The following is a 22,416-nucleotide window of genomic DNA, read 5'->3' on the forward strand; positions in this document are numbered from 1 at the left end:
TCTGGTGGGAGGGCCCGCCGCGGCGGGGGGCGCTTCCTTCCCGCCGGGCCGCGCCGCGTCCGCCGCGTCCGCCGCCGCGGGCCCGGGCGCCCTGGCCTCCGAGGAGGGCCTGCCGGCCTCGGGCCGCCCCTGGCCGCCGGGTGCCTCCTCGAGCCTCGGCCGGGCGGCCCTCTGCGGGCTCGCCGAGCGCTCCCTCTGCTCCCCGAGGCGCTGCTTCTTCTGGCCGCCGGCTGAAAGCTCCTTTGGTTTCCTAACGTCGTGTTCCCTTTTGATATCCCAAGTTGGGTCTGGGCCTATCTGGTGGGAAGGGTCGGAGGGTGGGGCTGGATGTGATGGAGAGAATGGAGAGAGGACGTCTTCGAGGGAGACGCCTACTTCCGGCAGACCTGGGGAGGCGGCAGCGGGAGAACTCCAGGAGCTGGGTTCGTCTGTGGGACAGGAAGACAGGCGTTAGGAGCCGCGCCGCGCAGCCCTTCCACGCTCCCGCGACCTCTCGCTACGTAGGGACGAGAGCAGGCGGCCAGGGGCGACTGCTTTCAAGGTCCCAAGCCACCGCCACTCCCACCCTCGCTGCCAACAGGGCAGCCGGCCGCACCCCCGGGGCGTTCTGTGTTCACCTCCCGCCGCCAGACTTATTTACCCCACCTCCTTCCCTCACTGACGAATCGGGGTGGGCATTGCTAAGGCCCGGCCTAATCCATCCCCTCGCCTTGGCGCCTTCTAACTCCCTGGGGTGTCTTCAGGTCTGACAGTCCTGTGTGCATGTCTGGCTTGGCAGCACTTGAATCAGTGGTTCTCAAACTCGACTACATGCCTGAATCACCTGGGGTGGTTGTGAAAAATGCAGATTCCCCGGTGCCCACTTCCAGAGATTTCAGTAGCGTGGGGCCCAGGAATTCCCCTGCATTTTTAACAGGCACCCGGATGATTCTGAAGATGGTCCAAGAACCAAGCTTTGAGAAACACTGGGCTGAGTCTTCTGGAAGAAGTTGGAACAGTGACTTTCAACCATTAGGTGTCACTCAAAGCATAATTAGCTACCCCCAGAGACTCAGAATTTGGATTAAGTCATCAAAAAACATTTACTGTTGTCTTTTAGAAATCATTGTCCTTAATTCTTTTTAGTAGTTCTGACGTTATAGCAGGGCCAGACTAAGATAAATGATTCTTTCTAGGAAGCCTAGCTTCAACATTTATTTGGGGTTTCAAATCTCCCTACTTTGAGAAATGACTTGAGACCGTTTACAACAAAACACAAAAGAGAATGATAAAAATGAGAAATGATTTTTTTTTTTTTTAAACTAGTCAGAAGCCAAGTAGGAGGACATACGTGTTAGGAATCTGAGATGAGTTAGTTACTACTATGAGCACCAACATTACTCTTGAGTTTCTAGCCACTAAATCAAAATTAAAGCAGGAAAATCCAATACAGTCATCCCTTGATATTTCTAAGAAATATGTCCCAAGACCTTTGGAAATCCTCAAATTTTGGAATATCTTTCTAGAGTGTAAGTTCTCTTCACAGAATTGGCATGCGGTCATGAGTGGGAACAAAGAAACCACACTGGTATCTGAATGTTGGGTGGCAGGAGAGGCTCCTCACCAGCTCAGAGATTCAGCCCCAGACATCAGCCTCAGTGCCTGTGAATCCATTCCTGCCGCTGTAACATTATATGTCGCCGACAATTAGAGGCCCTTATTCAGACTCAGTCTGTGAATGGTTAAAATTTGAGGATTCTTATCTGGTACTTTTGATGCTGATTTATAAAGAGATAGGGAGAGGAAGAAGGCAGTGGGGTTGATAGGTCCAATCATTCTGGGCCACCCATACAATATCACATCAGTTATAAAAAGTTTCTCCTTTGCTGTGAAATTTGAATGGAGTATGTAGGGCACATTGTTCTTCTCTTCCTTCTTTTCATAGATGTATCTATTATCATGTTCACATAGTGAGAAAAAAGTCCTGGAAAAGCATCAGAAGACCTGGAATCTAATCCTGCCTCTGGCATTTACCAACATGTGATTTTGGATCAACTAGTTGATCTCTCTGAGCCTCATTTTCTCCTTTTATAAGGTGAGGATGAAATGTTTACCTCGTAGAGGTGAGACATGCACTTTCAAAGGGAAAAGCACTTTGCAATGGGAGGATTATGAGCATTTTTTACACACAGTTGAGCCACATTTCTTTTCTGTGTCCCAGGAGCTGCCTACTTACGACTGGGCCACATGAACTAGCATACTGGTAGGTGAGGTTTTGAGTAAGTGCAGTAAATCAGCCATTCCCAAATGCTGTAATTCTCAGGTGTGCTTTTGCTCTACTACTTCAAGGAATATTCAAGGGGCACCTGAGTGGCTCAGTCGTTAAGCCTCTGCCTTCAGCTCAGGTCATGATCCCAGGGTCCCGGGATCGAGCCCCGCATCGGGCTCCCTGCTCGGCGGGAAGCCTGCTTCTCCCTCTCCCACTCCCCCTGCTTGTGTTCCCTCTCTCGCTGTCTCTCTCTCTGTCAAATAAATAAAATCTTTTTAAAAAATAATAGTTAAAAAAAAAAGGGGGACTCCTGGGTGGCTCAGTCGGGTAAGCGTCTGCCTTCGGCTCAGGTCATGATCCTGGGGTCCTGGGATCAAGTCCCGCATCGGGCTCCCTGCTCGGCGGGAAGCCTGCTCCTCCCTCTCCCACTCCCCCTGCTTGTGTTCCTTCTCTCGCTGTCTCTCTCTCTGTCAAATAAATAAATAAAATCTTTAAAAAAAAAAAGAAGGAATATTTGAAAATCAAATGCAAGTGCTTTCGTTGAAAGTTGGAGTATGTTCTGCTTCTGGCTGGGCTAGAATTTGAAAATCAAACTGTTATAGCAAAATGATAGATTGTGGCAACTCCATCATACAGGAAGATATTGCCTGAAAGAGTTAACAGTGATCTTCAAAAGGCCTCACTAGAGGGGAGCTGTGCAATGATAGTATCTAACTTGGACCATGGTAATGCTGTTTCACATTTTAATATCTTTTCCCAACACCGTCCCCCTCCCCGCCCCTGCCAATTCCATCATGTATGGCCGAGTCAATTAGCTAGCCTGGCATTACTGTGAGATACAGGGAGGTTGATATTATTCACACCATTTCCTGAAGGAGGAACTGAAGCAGAGAGAGGTTAAGTAATTTGACTAACATTACAAAATGGGTCAGCCAAGAATAAAACACTGGGTTTCTTTACTCTCTTTTACATACTGAGAAAGTTTTCCTAACATGTTGCCTTGCAAATAGGATCAAAGCGTGGGAAATGGTCATGCTCAGTGGCCCTGCGGTCCAACAGGAACTAGACCCCATCGTCACTGAACAGAACGGTTAGCATCTATTTCTGAACATCTTACTCTTGACAGTAAACTAGAAGGTGAAATCATTCAAAATACAAAGACACAAAAGAATTGCTCTTATTCTAAAAAGATTTCTCAAGTATTTGTTTATAGATCATTAAATTCGCAGTGGGAGAAACTGAAGACTAAAATGTCCCAAGCCACGACTGACTGAGAGTATTAGTCCGAAGTCAAAATGAACTGAATCTTAAAAGTAACATGATTTAGGGCGCCTGGGTGGCTCAGTCGGTTGGGCGACTGCCTTCGGCTCGGGTCATGATCCTGGAGTCCCGGGATCGAGTCCCGCATCGGGCTCCCTGCTCGGCGGGGAGTCTGCTTCTCCCTCTGACCCTCCTCCCTCTCATGCTCTCTGTCTCTCATTCTCTCTCTCGCAAATAAATAAATAAAATCTTAAAAAAAATTTTTTAAATTTAAAAAACTAATCCAGTAGAGAAAGGGAAAATGGGTGAGGGTATAGCTAAAACAAAATTGCCTGAGTTGGGCGCCTGGGTGGCTCAGTCGGTTAAGCGACTGCCTTCGGCTCAGGTCATGATCCTGGAGTCCCGGGATCGAGTCCCACATCGGGCTCCCTGCTCGGCGGGGAGCCTGCTTCTCTCTCTGACCCTCCCCCCTCTCATGTGCTCTCTGTCTCTCTCATTCTCTCTGTCTCAAATAAATAAATAAAATCTTAAAAAAAAAAGAAAAAGTAACATGATTTAAAGGATGGGCATTTATATAAGTGGTTTAATAGTTTTCATTTTTCTGTACTCTTTCCTTATTTCCCCATCTTGGTGAGTGGCACAACTGTCACGTGGAGTCATTCTTGATTCCTTTCTCTCCCTCACCTCACAAATACCATCCACCGGCAAGGCTTATTCATCTTAGCTTCAAGTATATGTGGACTCTGTCAATTGAGGTTTGCCTTCCCTTTCACCACCCGAGGTCCAGGGCAGTCCCTAGAAGGATGCAACCAGTGTGGGCTGCCCAAGATAATCACAGTCAAAAGAAGGCCATAGTGTGGACGTCTTTCCTAAACCCTTGGCGATACTATTAGAGAATTCAAAGAATGAATTTCAGTGTTGTTCAGACTTGAGAAGTTAAACGTAGGAGATTGTGAACCTGAGCTCAGCGCTCAGGACAGCTAACCTAGTTACCATACCCAAGGGATGGGCCTGCCAAGCTACTGTTTCTCCCATGGGCTGCTCCAGTAACCCACTCTTCTCTTTACCCCTGGTCTTGCCTACCTCTAATGATTCTCCATACAGCACCCACAACAATCTCTTTGCGACACAAATTAGATCATGCCATTCCTTCGCTTAAAACTTTCAGGGGATTCTTAACTGCTATGAGATTAAAATCCACAAAAACCTGCATGATCTGGCCCCTGCCAGCCTCCTCAGCTTCATCTCTATTTATTCTCTGTTCTCCACCCACACTGGTCTCCATTCAGTTCCTAAATGCACCAAGCTCATTCTCTATTCTGGGATGTCATTGCTGACTCTTCTGCCCAGAAGGTTCTCTGCCCAACTATTCATATGGTGGGTTCTTTTTTTATTCTTTAGAACTCTTAAATATCACCCCAATCCAAGGTAGATCTTCTGCTGTCCTCCAGAGCGTCTTGTTTTTATTTCCTCATAGTACTTATCATTGGTCATTATATATCTGCCTGCTTATTCAGCTGATATCAGTTTCAACAGCTAGATCGCAAACTTCAGGAGGGCAGTGGCCACAGTGGTCTTGTTCATCACAGTGGGATTTACTGCCTAGCATGGTGTTCGACACAGTAATAAGTGCTCAGTGAATATCTGAGGAACGCATCAATCTGTTCCACAAATAGAAATGGAGGACTTGAAACCAAATGCCTACTTGAGCAAATACGTCAGAGCAGCTCTTCATTTAGAGAATAATCAGCAAAAACAGGTTTGTATCTATGACTTCTGTCAGTTTCCAGAGGGAGGATGGTGGTGAAATGCTAGTGAGTATTTGAAGTGGGAGGGGAAATACATTTGGGGCAGGAGTGCAGAGGGAGGATGCCAGCAACAGAAAGGGCACTGGGAAGAGGTCTTGGCTTTTGTCAGCAGCCCCTGGGGTGGAGAGAGAGGGAGAGAAGCTCTGGATGGAAAACAGACTTTTAACAGATGTTCTTTCCCTTGTTGATCTTCTCAGCCATGATGATGTAATGACTTTGCTTAAAGGAGCTTCATCTCTGGGGACTCGTTAGTCAATGTGCCAGTGAATGTTCAGATGAACTACGGGCAAGATAGACCCTAAATATCTCACACTCTGGTGGGGGGAGAAGCAAGTCCCTGTCCTAAGTTAGGATCAGGTTTCTTCCCCTTCTTGTTGATTCTCGCCAATTTGGATCTATCCTAGATCCTAGGACTCTATCCTGGAAAATAGGCTGGTTAATACATAATATATATGAAAAGTATATATGTACAGAAATCACACACACACACACACACACACAAATATACTATTCCCTTTGAGTTAAAAGATGTATGACCTCTTGAATTATTTTGTAGGAACTTAGCAATATGAAACATAAAATGTAGTCTTCCGCTATGTAATCTTGCTATGCCTGAGATTAAAAAACAAACCCCAAAACCTCATCTACTGTGTTTCAACAGCTTGTTTCTTTATGGAATATAATCAAGTGACAGTAACCAGAGAGGTGACCCACTAGGAATAGACTACTTATTGCAGTAAATAAGTATCTGCATTTTTGGTTTTCCTAGGTGGCTCTTATCTCCAGCAAAAAATCGTGCAGAGGAAAATGTAACCGGAATCAAGGAAGAGTTCACTTTATCTTGTGCTGAAGGGTGAGGGAGACCGGTCAGAAGGGAGCCAGGGATTGCTGCAGGGGAAGGAGGGCCTGTCTCCTGCCCCCCATCTCACCTCATAGCCCGAGGGCTTCCAGCTCTGGGCTGACTGGTCCCCCAAGGCCCTGCACTGCCCTCCTCCTCCCAATACAGGGCTGGGACACAGAGCCTAATGGCTGCCTTTTGGATAAGGGTGCTCAGGAAGGTAACAATAGTATGACCACTATTGTATGACTAATAATGGTAACAGCTAACATTGAGTGAGGCTCTTACTAGATACCAGTTACTCTTCTAATGTATTTACCCACATGTAAATTGTACATTTTACAGATGAGGAAACTGAGGCACAGAGAGGTTAAGTAACTTGTTCCAGGCTTACGTAGCTTGTCCGGGGTGGAGCAGTTGAATGACTTTCTCAGTTGGGTGATGTTCTACAAACTCAGCTGAAACACTGTCACTAGAGACTCCTTTGCTATTCTCTATTTTTTTTTTTTAAGATTATTTATTTGAGAGAGAGTGAGAAAGAGCACAAGCTGGGGCGGTGGGGGGGGGGGGGGGGGCAGAGTGAGAGGGAGAAGCAGACTCCCAGCAGAGCAGGGAGCCCGATGCGGGGCTCGATCCCAGGACCCTGGGACCATGACCTGAGCTGAAGGCAGATGCTTAACGACTGAGGCCCCCAGGCGCCCCGCTATCCTCTATTTTGATTGTGAAATGGGACTCATCTCTTCTTCTGGGGTAGTATCCTAGAAACCTCCATCAAAAGTGATTCTGTCAGAGGCAGATCCATCATTATTCTAAATGGAGACTCTGATTGCCATTTGTGTCTGAACCTTGGACACAGAAAGGGCCGTCACCACGGTGAGGGTGTTAATTTGTGAACATGCTGGGAACATGAGCTGGAATCAGAGGATAAGGAAATTAGATTTCTTAAGGGCAGGGATAAGACTATATTTTTTAAAAATTTCCCTCACAGTGTCACACTTTGACCTGGACTGAACTGAAAATACTCCTAGTAGGTATTGGAAACACTGAGTCAGTTCAAGGCCTACTTTTACTGCTCAAATGAATGAACTTACTCTGCAAAGAGATCCATGGATTTGGTAAGTGTTCCTCCTTCTTATAAAAACCTTTCCTGTTGCAACCTACAGTTGGCTGGGCTGGAGAATACTGATGTGATTATACTGAACTATATTTTCTTCTAATTTAGAATATTACAGGAAAATATAAAAAATGACTAGAGTAGATCAAAGGACAGTAATGTGAAGTCATTTGGTGTTCAAAAGAAAAATCTTTTAAGGATGGGTCCAAGCCATAATGGTTCATTTGGATCTGTTCAACCATCACTAAGGTGATTGCTTTTTGTAACAAAATACAAAGAAAGATGTGCCTTTAAAAAACTTCTGAACAAATTAATGATTCTCCTTTGCTTTTTGCTCTTTCTGAAGCACTGTTTCCTGTCTGGAGGCATTGTTAATGGCATTCAAACATGTATTTGTGTCACCTTTATTACCAGAGAGATGTGAACGAGGTGTTCTAAACATCAATACCTTTAAAAATTGTGACCGTATTTGCTTATCTTTGCTTCATGTTTATACTCGTTCTGAGAGCATAATCAAAGGTACAGCAGTAAACCTGTGGCAAACTTGACCTCCAGGGGTGAAGGGGCAAATCTCAGGGCTAATGGTCCTATTGATGATGGGGCTACCATTTACCGAGGGCTTCATCCATCACAGGAACTGTGCCAGGTGGGTCCTACACATGATCCTTTAATCCTCACAACAGCTCTGGGCAATCCAATGCTATTATCCCCACTTCATAGATGGGGAAACTGAGGTTTAGATACATTAGGCAATGTGCCAGGGCCACCCAGCTGATAAGTGAGAATCAGGACAACTGACTACATAACTCCAGAGCCCAGGCCCAAGCCACTACTCTATTTTGGTACTTTTTAACTTCTTCCACATCAGGACCCATGTAGAGAAATATATTACTTATATATTTTTATACATAATAAGTATACATATATATATTTAAAATACATTTAGTCAGTGCACTGGAGTAAACAGATGGAAATGATCAAGGCCTGAAGAATCGGGCCAAGCCTCAAGGGCCCCTGTATGCCTCAAGGGCCAAAAGGGGTTATTATCTTAGTATAACCCATCAGAAGTGTGTCAGGGAGTGCAGATTATGTAACTCAGCTCTATTTTTCAACGAGGTAAAATCTTGATGACCCAGGTTGACCTGGGAATGTGGGGATGCTCAGAGATCAGTCTCAATGAGTAAAATATCTGCATTACAGGATATACGAGAAATACGCTGGTTCATTTATTTTAAGCATGTTTTGGAAAGCAACACATTCTACTTTTCAAATAAAATCTTAAATGAAAGCCCGATTTGTGAAACAAATGAAAACGGAACGACTTTGGTTAGGTGGGGTGGATCCAAAGCCTCTTACCATTCACCCCCTCCCACCTGCACTGGTCTCTTCTGCCCTACTTAATCCCCATGACCTAGTCCATCCATCTGCTCACCCACCTGCCCTCAGGTAATCCGTCACACCTGCCCTGGTCTTTAGGCCATTTCTCAGGAACCCTGAAGCTCTAATACAACAGTTTGAAAACCACTACACGAAGAAGAGGTGTCTCTAAAAGCCCCTGGTAAAATGCAGAAATCCCCATTCAGGGGTGGGAAGAGGAGAAAGTCAGGGAAGATTTGTTTGATAGATTTTTTTTTTCTATGTAGTAGTAGCCGGGAGTTGGACTCCAGGGAAGGGAGACAAAGTACGGGGAAGTTTTGCTGGAGGAAGGGGATGGAAATGTCTGCAGCAGAGCTGGCAAGCAGAGGCCAGACCTTGCCATCACTTCGCCTGGGCCGGTGTAGCCGCTGACAGAGCGCAGGCCTGCTGAGTAGACAGTGGCCCTGCGTGTCTTCAGGAAGAGTAGTCGGCAGCTCGCGGAGGAACGTGACAACGGAGGGCCTGGCGTCAAGCTCTAGTACTGCGCTCGGCGTGGACTTGGGCAGGTCATTTAACCATTCCAGCCCCAACTGCTGAGGGAAATGGAAAACTGAGAGTTGGGCAAGGGTATCTGCCCTGCTTCCCTCCCAGAGTTGGGATCAAATGAAATAAGCTGTATGTTTATCTACGTGTCAGCCATTAAATAGTTAAACCCAGTTTTAAAAATGGGCAAAAGAGGGTACCAAAGATGACATGTGAATGGCAAATGAGCACATAAAAAGATGCTCAACATGACTAATAGCAAAATGCAAATTAAAACTATAATGAAGGACACCTGGGGGACTCAGTCGGTTAAGCGTCTGCCTTCGGCTCAGGTCATGGTCCCAGAGTCCTGGGATCGAGCCCCGCATTGGGCTCCCTGCTCAGCGGGAAGCCTGTTTCTCCCTCTCCCTGCCGCTGTCCCTGCTCATGCACTGTCTCTTTCTCTCTCTCTGACAAATAAATAAATGAAATCTTTACAAAAATAAAAATAAAACTACAATGAGATAGCACTACACGACTACTAATATGGCTAAAGTAAAAACCAAACCAAACCAAAACAACAACCTGAAAATAACAGGCAAGGACGTGGAGCCACTGGGAACTCTCATATGTTTTTGTTGGACATGGGAAGTAGAACAGCCACTTGGGAAAACAGTTTGGCAGTTTCTTAAAAAGTGAAACATTTAGTGACTCTAGACCACCACCATCCCACTCTGAGGTTATCTACACAAGGGAAAGAAAGACTGAAGTTCGCACAAAAACCTGTATGTGGATTTCTACAGCAGCTTTATTCTGATTCACCAGAAACTGGAAACAACCCAAATGTCCATCAACTGGTGAACGGGTGAACACACTGGGGCAGGATGGATGGTGCTCAGCCACGGAATGGACCGAGTTACTTATCCACCCAACAGCACGAGCGAATCTCAGCCGCCTCAGGCCGAGTGAAAGAAGTCAGGTCGAAAATGTTACATTCTGTATTATCCCCTTTATGTGACATTCTCGAATAGATACTACTGAAGGGGCAGAAAACCGATTAGTGGGTTCCAGGGCTTGGGGGTGGGAAGAGGCTTGACGACATGGAGAATGAGAATTCTGGGGAGATTATGGAACTATTCTGTATCTTGATTATGGTAGTGATTATATAACTGTATGGGTTTTTCAGAACGAGTAGAATTGTACACTGAAAAGGGTGAATTTTCCTGTATGTAAATTACACCTCAATTTTTTAAAATGTGAAATAATTAATAGTGCTGATAAACTGTTTCTAAGCCTGGTGCGAAAAAGTCTTTTTACAGGGGTTACACCTTTTGCAAATAATGTTTCCACCACTCGTTTGCTTAGTAACCTCCCCGCCTCCCTTACCACTGCACTAAGATAAGTCTTAGCCCAGTGAAACTGATAATGAATTCCGAGTTCACAGAGTTAGCAGAATCTGAATCGAAAGGTTTTACACTAATCTTTAGAAAGCATCTTTAATCTTCAAGCTTTTCTAGAATCGTGTTCTTCATCACACAAGTACAGCCCTGTCTGAGGTGGCAGAGAGTGGAAATAGGGATGAAAATAATCAATCGTAAGGCACTTATTTCACGGGAGAAACGATGGAAACTGATAATAACCACCTCTTGCAAAGACAGAAGAAATGGAAACAAGCCACTCGGAGGATACTCTTGATCTCCAACTAAACCCACGCCTCTGTCGTACCCAGACAAGATCCTCTTCACACTCCCTTCATCTGTTTCTGTAAGCCATTCATGGGCAAGACTCAGGCATCAGATTAACCTGCCTCTGGACTGAGGCCCCGCAAGTGATGTGCCCCCACATCCCCCATCAGAATGTCCCCGGGGAACACAGTCCCTTTTTAACAATTCTGGCTCTTTCTTTCTTTCTTTTTTTTTAAATTTAATTTCAACTAGCCAACGCACAGTACATCATTAGTTTCAGATGTAGAGTTCAATAATTCATCAGTTGCGTATAACACCCAGTGCTCATCACATCACGTGCCCTCCTTAATGCCCATCGCCCTGTTACCCCATCGCCCCCCACTTCCCCTCCAGCAACCCTCAGTTTGTTTCCTATAGTGAAGAGTAATTCTGGCTCTTTAAAAAGGAAACGAATTAGTGGAAGCAAAGCTCTTGTGTCTGGAGTCATCCAATGTTGTTGTAATCATATTCCATCCATTATTTTTTTTCCTGTATCCAGTTTTATTTCTCAAAATACTGTCCTCTCATCCATCTCTCTCTCTCTATGTTGGGACCCAGGAGCCAGCAGCTCTAGCTATCCTTTTTTTTTCCTTTAAAAAGAACTTGCTGATTTCTGATCACAAAACACAGGGAAGCAGCAAGGACAATGCCTGTAACCTCAGGGGTGTAGGTCTTCCCCGCCTGTGCACGACTGTGAATACACTTGTACCACACCAGGCTCACCGCCCCCCCCCCCCCCCCGCCACAGGCACCTTCCCATATCCTAACAGCTGCAGCGTATAGCACACGACCATGTGAAGAGTTTCAAACAGATGCCCCACTCACAGCGCAGGGTTCCCCGCCGATGACGGTTTCCCAGCTCCCTTCTGCAAATACTGAAACCGAAGGAACTGGTTGTTCCTACACTTGATTTTCTAAAGTAGGTCATAGACAAATTATGCCTTCACAAATCTTAGAGATGTGTAAAGTAACTTTTTAAAGAAAGCCTTTCTCAAATAGGAGCAGTGACTTAAGTCCTTTCGGTTTCCCTAGCCGTGTAAGAACCCAGCACCCGTGGCACCTGGATGGCAGCCCTCGGGGCCCCCACATCCCAGGATGGTGATGGAGGAAGGGAAGGTCAGGCCAAGCATGCGGAATAAATCATCTTTAATGCGTCCACCCTGGGAATCCTTGGGTATTGAGGATCTCTGTATTTTGCTCAAATTCCTTCTCCATGTTCTGTTCGGTTTGTTTCTCTAACCTCATGAGCTGTTCCAATGGATCTTGGCCTTCACCTTCCTCTTCCCCTCCAGGATGGCTGTCACCTCTTGGTACTTCCAGCCAGTGTTGTGAGCCAGGCATCCCAGGTGGACAGACTTTCACGGAGGAGGAGACACACAGCCTCGAGGGCAGCAGGAACCACCAACTGCTTTTTCTTGTCACAGGGTGGTGGGGTCCTATCCAACTTTACCCTGGTAGTCAGGACGGCCTGACCTCAGTCTGGTGGGCAGCATGTCCCTACTGTTCACCCAAATATGTGGTAGGGGCCACAGGACCGGTTGGTGTTCATCCACTTGCTGAGGAAGGCCAGGTATTTTAACTTGTTTCTGTAGAAATTGCCAGAAATGTCCATTGCCCTCACAGTGCACAACCACCACCTTCTAGCCCAGCAGTAACCGCTTGGCAATGATGGGCCGTGATGGGTTCCTGGGGGTCATGTAGCACCAGACCTGCCTTTCTGCCATTTTTGGCAGATGCCTGGGGAAACCTTTTTTTTCCTCCCCATCCAACAAACATTTATTGAACACCTACTACTTATGTTATACAGGTCTGTGCACTGAAAATACACCTGTGAAATTCATGGGCCTTAGTATCGTAGTGAAAGAGACAGAAAATTAATATACAAATAGGTAATAATAAGTCTGACGTGGATCAGTACCACACAAGAAAATAAGGTAAGGCAGGGAGGTGGAGAGAAATGCGGGGTGCTGTGTTAGGTAAGGTGGTGAGGGAAGGCCTCGTGGATGAGCTGACCCTGAGCGGGGACTTGAATGCCAAGTAGCAAGTCATGTGGGCAAAGACGGAACACGTGCACAGGGAGGGCTCTGTGTGGTGGAGGAATGGTAAGTTGGATCGGGAGGCAGAAGGAGGCAAGAGTGAAATTGAACAGGGCTTCAGTAAGGCTCTTGAATTTTATTCTAAGTATTTTGGAGCCCATTGGATGGTCTCATGCAGGTGAACATTTTAAAAGGCCAACTTGGCTACTGTGTACAGAATGCATTGCTGGCGGAAGCAAGACACCAGTCTGGAGGCTACTGAGGCCCAGACAGGAGATAACGGTGTCCTAGGTGAGGCAGGTGGTGGGAAGGGGCCAGACTCAGGCTGTGTTTTGAAGACGGACTAGGCTGGACCTGCTGATGGACTGGATATAGGGTGTGAGTGAAAGAGAAGAGCAAAGGGGGACCTGAGGTTTTCTTGTGTATTTATTCACTAGAAGATGCGCTGACCATTGGGCAGGCGTGTGCTAGGCACCGGTCATGTGAAAATGAGCAAGACACAATTAAGGGCCTCAAGGAACTCCTCGTGCACAATTTCAGATTTCTAGACTTCCAGATGCAAGTACGGAGTGCTGTGGGGTGGGCACACACGAGAACAGATTGTTCTGTGTTTGGGACGTGGAGATGGTTTTAGTTTAACTTTAAAGGGAGCATAGACACAGAAAGTACAGAAGAGTATTCCAGAAAGTGGGATCAGCAAGTGCTCAGTGGCTTGTGGGAATGCTGAGGGGTGTCTGGAGTAGTGGAAGAAGAGAAGGCTGGGAGAGCAGGTTGGGGAGAACATCACCCTAAAGACAGTGGAGAAGCTTTCAAGCAGGAGCGTGGTCAGGGTGGGGGATCCTCCTCCTTATCTTACAGGTGAGTCATCCACTGATATTGACAAAGAAATTACACACAAACTAAGACATTCGATGTGTGTTGCTTCCATCAGAGTATCATGTTGTCTTAGATTCTTTTATAAAGAAATGCAATTTCCTTTTCTCTTATTAGTATTGGCAAACGGAAGCATGGTCGCTCTTCGGGCAGAGAAAAACTATTAATCTCGCTGTTAATGAATATTTATCGAACATCTACTCTGTGCCAAGCACTGTGTTGACTGATGGGAATTCAGCACGAACACGATGACATTCCTGCCCTTGCAGAGCTTGTTACGTGAGGTAGATAGAGAACAAATGATTGCAAATGTGATGTATCATCAAAAGAAAGTTAAGGAAAGCAAAGAGTGCTACAGAAGCATTTAATGAGGTGCTAACCGCCTTTAGGAGCTCAGGGAGGCTCCCTGAGGAAATGGTCTTGAAGTGAAAACTAGATGGATTAAAATTTTGTTAGCAGTAGCAGTGTCATCCCCTAGTTCTTCAATAATGAGCCTTTTTTTAAGTGGTTGCTTCTCTTCTGCTTTGAATCATGCCCGGCTCTTGCCTACCTTGAAGAGAGAAAAAAACCCACATCTCTCACTTTCACATACCCCAAACTAAGCTTTTCATTATGTTCCAGAGTGAGCCACACAATCCAGACTTCCCTGCACTCAGACATGCCCATGCCCATTCCCGGGTTCAGGTTCTGGGCCATGGGCATGATCCTGGAGGGGGCTCCGGAGAGACCACCATGGTCGAAACCTAGCCCGTGAGCTGAAGTATGACGGGAGAGGAAACGATGATGAGCTTCCTCATCGGTCCGGCATGCAGAAGACCGCGGAGTCCATTCAGCAGGTGCTGGAGACTCACTGGAAGGTTCGAGCCTGACCTTGTAATGGCAGGATTCATGAACACGGGAGACAGGAAAGAGTCCTGAAATCTAGAGTTGAGGCAGCGTAGATTTACATCTTAGCTTTACTACTGACCAGCTGCGTAGCTTTGGGCAAATTACTCAACTTCTCCGAGCCCAAACGACACATTATCTACCTCAGACATCTGTTATGAAAATTAAAATTGCCCACACTTTTGTAAAAGTTAAGTGAGGATCTGCCACAGTTTTGGGCACATAGTAAGCAGTTGTAAATAATCATGATAACGGTAAAACGAAACAAAGCCAAACCCCAAACCACTAACATTCGCTGGGCACTTATTCTTAATGCTAAATGCTGTGCGTGCATTCTGTCATCCAGATGTCACCTCCTGAGAAAGGAGCAGAGCCCAGGAGGCATCCGGATAAAAAGAGCAGTCATGGAGGCAAGCAGAGGCTGTGGCCCACGTGTCGGCACCGTCCACACCTGGCCCGGATGGGATCACACGCCTCTCTCTGAACTTAGGACCCCAGGGCTGCTGTAACCTTAGCTCCAATTCCATGTCCCTGGTTATTACACCCTTTTGCCCCCATCAGGCCGCTGATGATGCCAAAGAACTTTACTCCCTACCCATGGGGTTGTGAAAGCCTCCTCCGGCATCTCCCCTGCTTTGATCATCAAGCACAAAGGATGATACTATTTGAAACCCGCGGAGCCCTCAACCATGTTCAAGCTATAGTTCCCACGGAGTGTGGGGGGCAAGGGGCGGTATGGCGCAGGGTGTGGAGAGTGGAGCTTGACACTATAATGGAGGCCAGCTGGAGACACAAGGTGGTCTGGGGCGAGGGGGTGTGGGGTGCTGTGGGAGGCAGTGAGTCTGCCTCACCTTAAAAAGGAGAGTTTGGGCTGGGTTTTGATAAATACTGCCCGTGAATTTTTAGCTCTGCAAATAGAGCCTCAGACCTTCCTAGAAACAAGCCAGTGGGTATCAATTTCTGTAGCACTTAGGGCTCATACATAATGTCTGATTTCAAGCGGGTTGAATTTCATTTTAGCAAAAGATAAGGCTTTTTATTGAAGTCACTTCTCCAGGAATAAAACGGAACTGAGGAAAAACACGAGAAACTCGATTTGACTATCGCTGCACATAACGGTTCATCTGGGCGCTGGATTTTAACAGGTCTGTCCACGTACAGCAAAAGCCGCACGCGCCAGCAAGCCCTGCTGAGCGCCAGCGCAGTGGCCTAAACGGGGGACTGCAGGCGCGCAGGGGGCCGAGGCCAGCCCGCGGAAAGGACAGCGGCCATTGGGTGCAGAGGGGTTGCTGGTGAGTCGCCGGCAGCGGAGCAGACCCCGACACAAAGGCCAAATTTGTGCAGCAGGCTCCGCCTGAACGATACCCACCTGCTGAAGAAGGCGGAGCTAGTTCCTGGGCTGCGTGCGCACTTGTAGCCTAAACGCTGGGCCCCTCGTGGCATCACAGGAGTAGACCCCTCAGCTTCAGTATCACCTCCTCAGAGGCCTCTCTCACCACCCCGTCCGAAGTGGTTCTTTCCTGGTTCAGCTCCTTGGTTTCTTTGACAGCATTTACTACAACGTATTTGTGTGTCTCTGTTCCTAGAATATAAATTCTCCTAGACAGGGCCTGTGATCTGTCTTGTTCCTGGTTGCACCTTCAGCGTCTAGCGGTGCTGGGCACATACGACTCCGTGTTCAATAAATATCAGTTGAATGAAAAATCAATAGATCAGTCAGAGATCACTCATTCCCCTTTCTTGAAAGTAGAACGGGAGCCAACCTTAGTAATTTACAGAAATGTGGAGAAACCTCATATATTTGTAATAAATGCATATGAATTGTAGGGGAGCAAAATTTGCCACCCCAAAATGTGTCTCTTTGGCATGAGGAATATTTTAGGCTGATTATTATTATTATTATTTTTAAAGATTTCATTTATTTATTTGACAGAGAGAGACACAGCGAGAGAGGGAACACAAGCAGGGGGAGTGGGAGAGGGAGAAGCAGGCCTCCGGCTGAGCAGGGAGCCCGATGCAGGGCTCGATCCCAGGACCCTGGGATCATGACCTGAGCCGAAGGCAGATGCTTAACGACTGAGCCACCCAGGCGCCCCTGTGTTTTATGTATCTTCTGTCTTATTTCTGGTGTGTGTGTGTACACTAAAGCGGGATTATATATATATTTGTTATAGTACACAGACGCTTAATGACTGAGCCACCCAAGTGCCCTAGGCTGATTATTTTTAAGAAACAAAGACTCAAGAAGTTTTTTTTTGTTACCTCCCCCCTAAACTGTCCAGAAACATTTAGATGGGGGTGCCTGCCACAAGAAAGAGAGCCATCACCAAAGATAACTTTGTTTTATATCAGAAAGACTTGTCTGCCTGGCATGGCGAACATCTGCTCTTCCCATCCTCCTGTGAAATGCCTTCCTCTCCTTGGAAGCCCCAAACCCCTATCCTCTTCTCCTTAGCTCAGGTACCACATGAACTTCATCTGCCTGACTGCCTCTGGGTCTCATATTCTCCTGTTAATCTGATTATCGCCTTATTGTCTGATTAGACCGCCAGAAGAATCTAGAAGGGTAGAGGAAAAACTTTCCCTCCCTGAGAGTTGGCAGCGTCGGCAGGATTTACGTCCTTGTGGGGATATTGCTCCCTCCGAGGCTGCTACAGCTGAGAGGTCCTGACACGTCTGACAAGTGCCAACCGAAGGTAAGAATTCTTTCCATGAGGGTTTCCCAGATCTCTGCCTGCAAGGTCTCTGTTGGTAGCATGCATGATGAGAATCCTTTTTTTTTTTTTCTTTCTAAATTTAGTTTAGCAGGATAAAATATTTGTGGAACTAATTGCTCGGGTATAGCCACTCTGGTTAAAAAAAAGAAAAAGTTGGTAATGAGCACTCCTGGTTTTTATTGATCCTTTTCCTCCCAAAGATGGTCAGTATTTTTCTCTGCCTCTGTCTTTTGTGTCGTTTGTCCTAAGGAGGAAGAACCATCGTTCGGGCAGAACGCAGGCAAAGGCGCCACAAGCCTGCTGTTCAAGCTGGCCGCACAGGCTGGTGGGCTCGTGGTTACCAGAGCCGCATCTGCTGAAGCAAACTTGGCTGTGAGTCCCCTGTGTGAAAACTGGATGAGGCTTTTCCTTTCATCTCATTCTATGTCCTGAGAGCTTGGCTCTGTGACTAGGAGAATATTCCCTCTGTTCCCCACCATCGGGAAGGTACGTCTACTGGTGCACGTCGGTGGCTGGGGGAACAGCCTGGGGTTCTGTGACACAAAGTCACAAGCAGCACTGTCTTCGCCCAGCCATGCCAGCTCTCAGGGGAATTGCCGCAAAGGGCCCCAGTCCTTAAGAAGCTTTGGTAGCCTCCACCTTAGTTTCTTCGGTAGTGCTGGGAAAGGCTTGTTTCAGTAGCACCTGCCTGGTGTCTCAGATTAGCAGGTTTGTGGCTGGAGGCATCTCACGTTCTTGTGGGAAACCAGGGACCCTGCTGTCACTACACCATCCTTACCACCTGTGCAACTAAGGCTTTTGCTTTCCTAGACAACCTTTGGCAGTGAACTTGCTGGATCTCGTGAGGGCTGCGTATTTTGCATTCTCTTTTGGAATGTTTTTGCGTCCTTGGTCAAGCCATAAAGATGCTTATTAGTTTGAGTCACTGTTGAGATTAATAGGTCCCACTTGTCGATGGCCAGAGGATGGATCTTTTGAATTGGAAACTTCTGTATTTGAGAAATTTTGGAGAGCTCTCATTCTAAACTATCGCCTTATTGGCACCTGTGGAAAAGACCAAATTAAAAAGTGGATACAAGGAATTATAATGGCCAGCCTTCGGGACTCCTTTTTATAAGATGAAAGAACAGAAATTAGACTTGGAACAAAAACTAAAACTCCACATTCAACGTAAATTCCTCCTTCCTAAAATCCAAAGAATTAAGCATGCCACCTTTCAGCACACCTGCTTATTTTATGTCTAAAAACTGCTGTTCCAGAACCTGTAGGTACAAAAACCAAAAAATGCACAATCCTACTAAGCTTGTTCTGTGTCCTAAGAGCTTGGCTTGGCGTTCTATCTGCCCAAGACCTACAGGGTCTTGGTTCTTTTGACTCTCTTCGGGAGTGACTCTGGATCTTGAGAAGGTAGTAACCTTTGCACCGTCTTTGAAGACATCTCTTGAGGCATGAATTTGTTCCGTATTGCCCAAATATTTACCACTTGTCCCAGCTAAAAACTGACAGGATATTTTAATTTTTTTTGGGGGGGGGGAAGGGTAGAAGTTCTGTGGCTAAAAGTTGATTAGAAGTTGGAAGCTGAGGGGCACCTGGGTGGCTCAGTCGGTTAAGCGACTGCCTTCGGCTCAGGTCATGATCCTGGAGTCCCGGGATCGAGTCCCGCATCGGGCTCCCTGCTCGGCGGGGAGTCTGCTTCTCCCTCTGACCCTCCTCCCTCTCATGCTCTCTGTCTCTCATTCTCTCTCTCGCAAATAAGTAAATAAAATCTTTAAAAAAAAAAAAAAAAAAAAGAAAAACAAAAAACCAAAAAAAAAAAAAAAAAAAAGAAGTTGGAAGCTGATATTCAAAGCCAGATAGGATTTTGTAAGGTCTCTTCTCCAAAGCTGAAAGGAAACCATGTGCCCACAGGAAGAGAAGCAAATGGAGATGATGTATCTGGATGAGTGGATCAGCCCTTTGATATCATTTAGGCTGCAACTCAATTCCTTGGGAAAACAAAATTGAGAGCAACTGTTCTTACCTAAGTCTTTGCAAAACTAAAAAAAAAAAAAAAAAAAAAAGTGTAGCTCTAGAAGCAATCCAAGGTCCATCTATTCCTTTTTACCAATCTTAAAACTTCCCCTATTTATCTCAAAAGGCTCGTGAATTATTGGCCTTAGGAAACCAAAGTCCTTCTTGGAGGAACTTCCATTCTTTCTTTGTTCCTTGAAGAAGTAAATCTTACTATATCTTTGAAATGTAAACACCCCAGGAGGTATCTAAAATGATGCCCATATTCATCTAAAACTAAAGGGGAAAAAGGAAAAGAAAAGAAAACAAAAGAAAAAGAGGCCTTTTAAAAAATACAGACTCCTCCATAGTTTCCATAAGATTACTTGTCAAGGACAAATACAAATCAGCTACAAATCAGGCATCTTCACTAATATGAATAGTAAAAAGCTTTAGCCATCTGAGTGGGTAAACTTAACTTATAAACTAGTGAGGTTTCTATTATATCTGATTCATTGCTAAATTTTTAAAATTAAAAGCTACAAGATCTGTTTGTATGTATATATGTACAATATAGATATGATATTTTTCTACCCCCGGATAGCACTGCCAAAATTAATTTGTAAAAGAGCTCTGTCTATTGATTGGCTTAAAATTAAGTACTTATAAATTAAGCATTTCTAAATCTCAGGAATATGACAGAAACTAACCCAAATGTTTTTCAAGTTTATGTGATCTAGGGTATTTTCAGTTAAGTTTGCTGGTTTAATTAATACAGACATGTCTTTAGAGTTATCCACATTAAGCATAGTACTTGTATTCCACTAAAACTCAAATAAATTCATGTTATTTTTGTTACAAAATTTGTCAGCAAAAAGCCAACCAAACAAAAAACAAACGAAAGAAAATCTTAAGATGATAGCTAATTGATTTAATATCTCATGAAATTTTCATGAGTAATTGAGGTATGATTGTTAAGAACAAATGAATTAAGTAGATGTGAGTGAAATAAGAGTTTTTAGGTGAACTTTTTTTTTGCAATGATTTCTTTATGAAATGTTTACTTAGTTTCCCAAATCTCTTTGGTAACTTCCACCCATAGAATTTTGTTAAGTTAAATGATGAGAATTCATTGTCTAAATCATTTCCAAATAAAATAAAATACTGAAACATTAATTGCTAAACAAGTCTAAGTTTACCTATTTTTGTCTTCTTATTGCAGGGAAACTAAAGATGTTTGGGTGTGTTAGTAAATTTGTCTTGTGACACATTGGAAGATTGTATTATGGAAGAGGGGCATAGGCCTGTGCGCTGTGGGGTCTCTGGGATGGTTTTCTTACATTGCAGGATGGAGTCTTCATTTCCTGGACAGTTTCCATGTGGGTTAGGCTCTGCTTTCTCAGGTTGCTGGTCACGTTGGATTAAGATCCACCCTAATGACCTCATCTGAACATGATCCCATCTGCAAAAATCCTCTTTCAATGTCAGGTCTCATGCATAGGTCCCCAACTGTGTCCACCATGTGCCCTGAAGTGTCCAAACCTTGGGAATGATCCAAGGGAGCCTGCTGTGGGTTCAGAAGAGCTGGCTCACATGCTCATTCTCAGCACATCTCATGCCCTCTTGCTTCTAGCACCTCTGGGCCTTTCCCCAGGTGTATGAGAAAGTGAAAGCAGAGCAAAGGAGGACAGTGACTAAGCAACTCTCCAGCACAAGGAAGGCGAGAGTTGGAGACTCACCAATGAACAGGGTCACTCAACCCGCTGTTACCTAGTCCATTTGTGGTCACCAAAAAGATGTTGCTGGTTGAACTGGGGCATCCCCAGTCCCTGGGTCCTTGATCTAGCCAGACCCAAAGTAGTTGCCGAAGGTTCTAGGTTTTGTCATGAGAAGGGATTCAAGGACAGGCATGCAGCAGAATGGATGAGTAACAGAAGCAGAAATTTTCCTATTCTTTGACTTGGTTGTGTCTTCTGGCTCAAGACTCAGCAATAGGTAAACCCAATTTTGGGTAATATTAGTATTCACTAGAAATTAAAGTTTCTTTCTTTTTTCCTTCCTTCCTTCCTTCCTTCCTTCCTTCTTCCTTTCTTTCAAGTGATCTCTACATCCAATGTGGGGCTCAAACTCATGACCCCCAGATCAAGAGTCACACATTCTACTAACTGAGCCAGCCAGGCATCCCTAGTAATTAAGCTTTCTAAGGATTAAGAATTCCAAGTTTTCTACAGGTTAAGAATTCTAATTAATATATATAATTAAAGCTACTAGAAATAATTAGGGAAACATCTTGAAAGAGGACTTTAACAACCTCCATTTTGACCACAGTCTGTACATTCTAACTTATGAAGTTCTTTCCAGCTTCACTTTTAACTCAGGCAAAAGATCCTGCTGGCAAAACATCCTGTGATGGGAACTGAAACTACCCCTCAAGCAATGATGACTGCCCTGATGGCCGCAAGACCCAGGGTGATTGACCCCCAGATAGTAATGGACTTGACCTTTACTGCCCACCTGCATGTACCCACCAACCTTTGTCTGACATTTTCCTAATATAAACCTACAAGAATTTTCAGCACATTGGGGAGAGTCTTGGAGATGCTAGCCTGCTGTCTTCTTGATGTTGTCCTCACTAAAATAAATTCCTTTCTTGTTTCACCACCACTCGTCTCTCTGCCTTTGGATTTTGTCAGTGGCAAGTGGCTGAACCCGGTCTGTTTGGGACTCCTGGAGCAGGTGTTCTTGCACACTTGGGCCCTGATTACCATCTCTGTATGCAAGGAAAGTAAAATGTGTGTTGAAAGAAAGTTGTAAGAGGTTTGTGGAAAAGGAATCTTTGGAAAGGAATTTTTTTGTCGCCAGGGCTGGCTAAGACTGGAATGAATTTAATTAAGGGAATAAGCTTTAATATCAAAAGTCAGCTGGTACAAAATTAAAATTTGGTTTTCTCTCTGTTAAAAGGACAAACTGTCTTTTGGACTATTGGTATGCTTTTGATAATAGTTTGTGAAGGGTTTTTCATGCCCCTTAATCTGTCTAGAAAACA

The 22,416-nt window shown here is 45.2% G+C and overlaps 1 protein-coding gene and 1 pseudogene across 1 annotated transcript in view; both read right to left on the minus strand.

Annotated features, from left to right (window-relative positions):
* Window positions 1-22,416, minus strand: part of MAGI2 (membrane associated guanylate kinase, WW and PDZ domain containing 2) — a 1,351,041-nt gene that overhangs the window by 551 nt on the left and 1,328,074 nt on the right. Inside the window, exon 22 of the mRNA XM_044920220.1 lies at window positions 15-428. Within this exon, the coding sequence (XP_044776155.1) occupies window positions 15-428 (414 nt within the window). The remainder of the gene's footprint in view (window positions 1-14; window positions 429-22,416) is intronic.
* On the minus strand, window positions 12,017-12,594 carry LOC110580123 (annotated as a pseudogene).

The sequence above is a fragment of the Neomonachus schauinslandi genome, chromosome 12 (assembly GCF_002201575.2).
Source record: "Neomonachus schauinslandi chromosome 12, ASM220157v2, whole genome shotgun sequence".
NCBI classification, from domain to species: domain Eukaryota; kingdom Metazoa; phylum Chordata; class Mammalia; order Carnivora; family Phocidae; genus Neomonachus; species Neomonachus schauinslandi.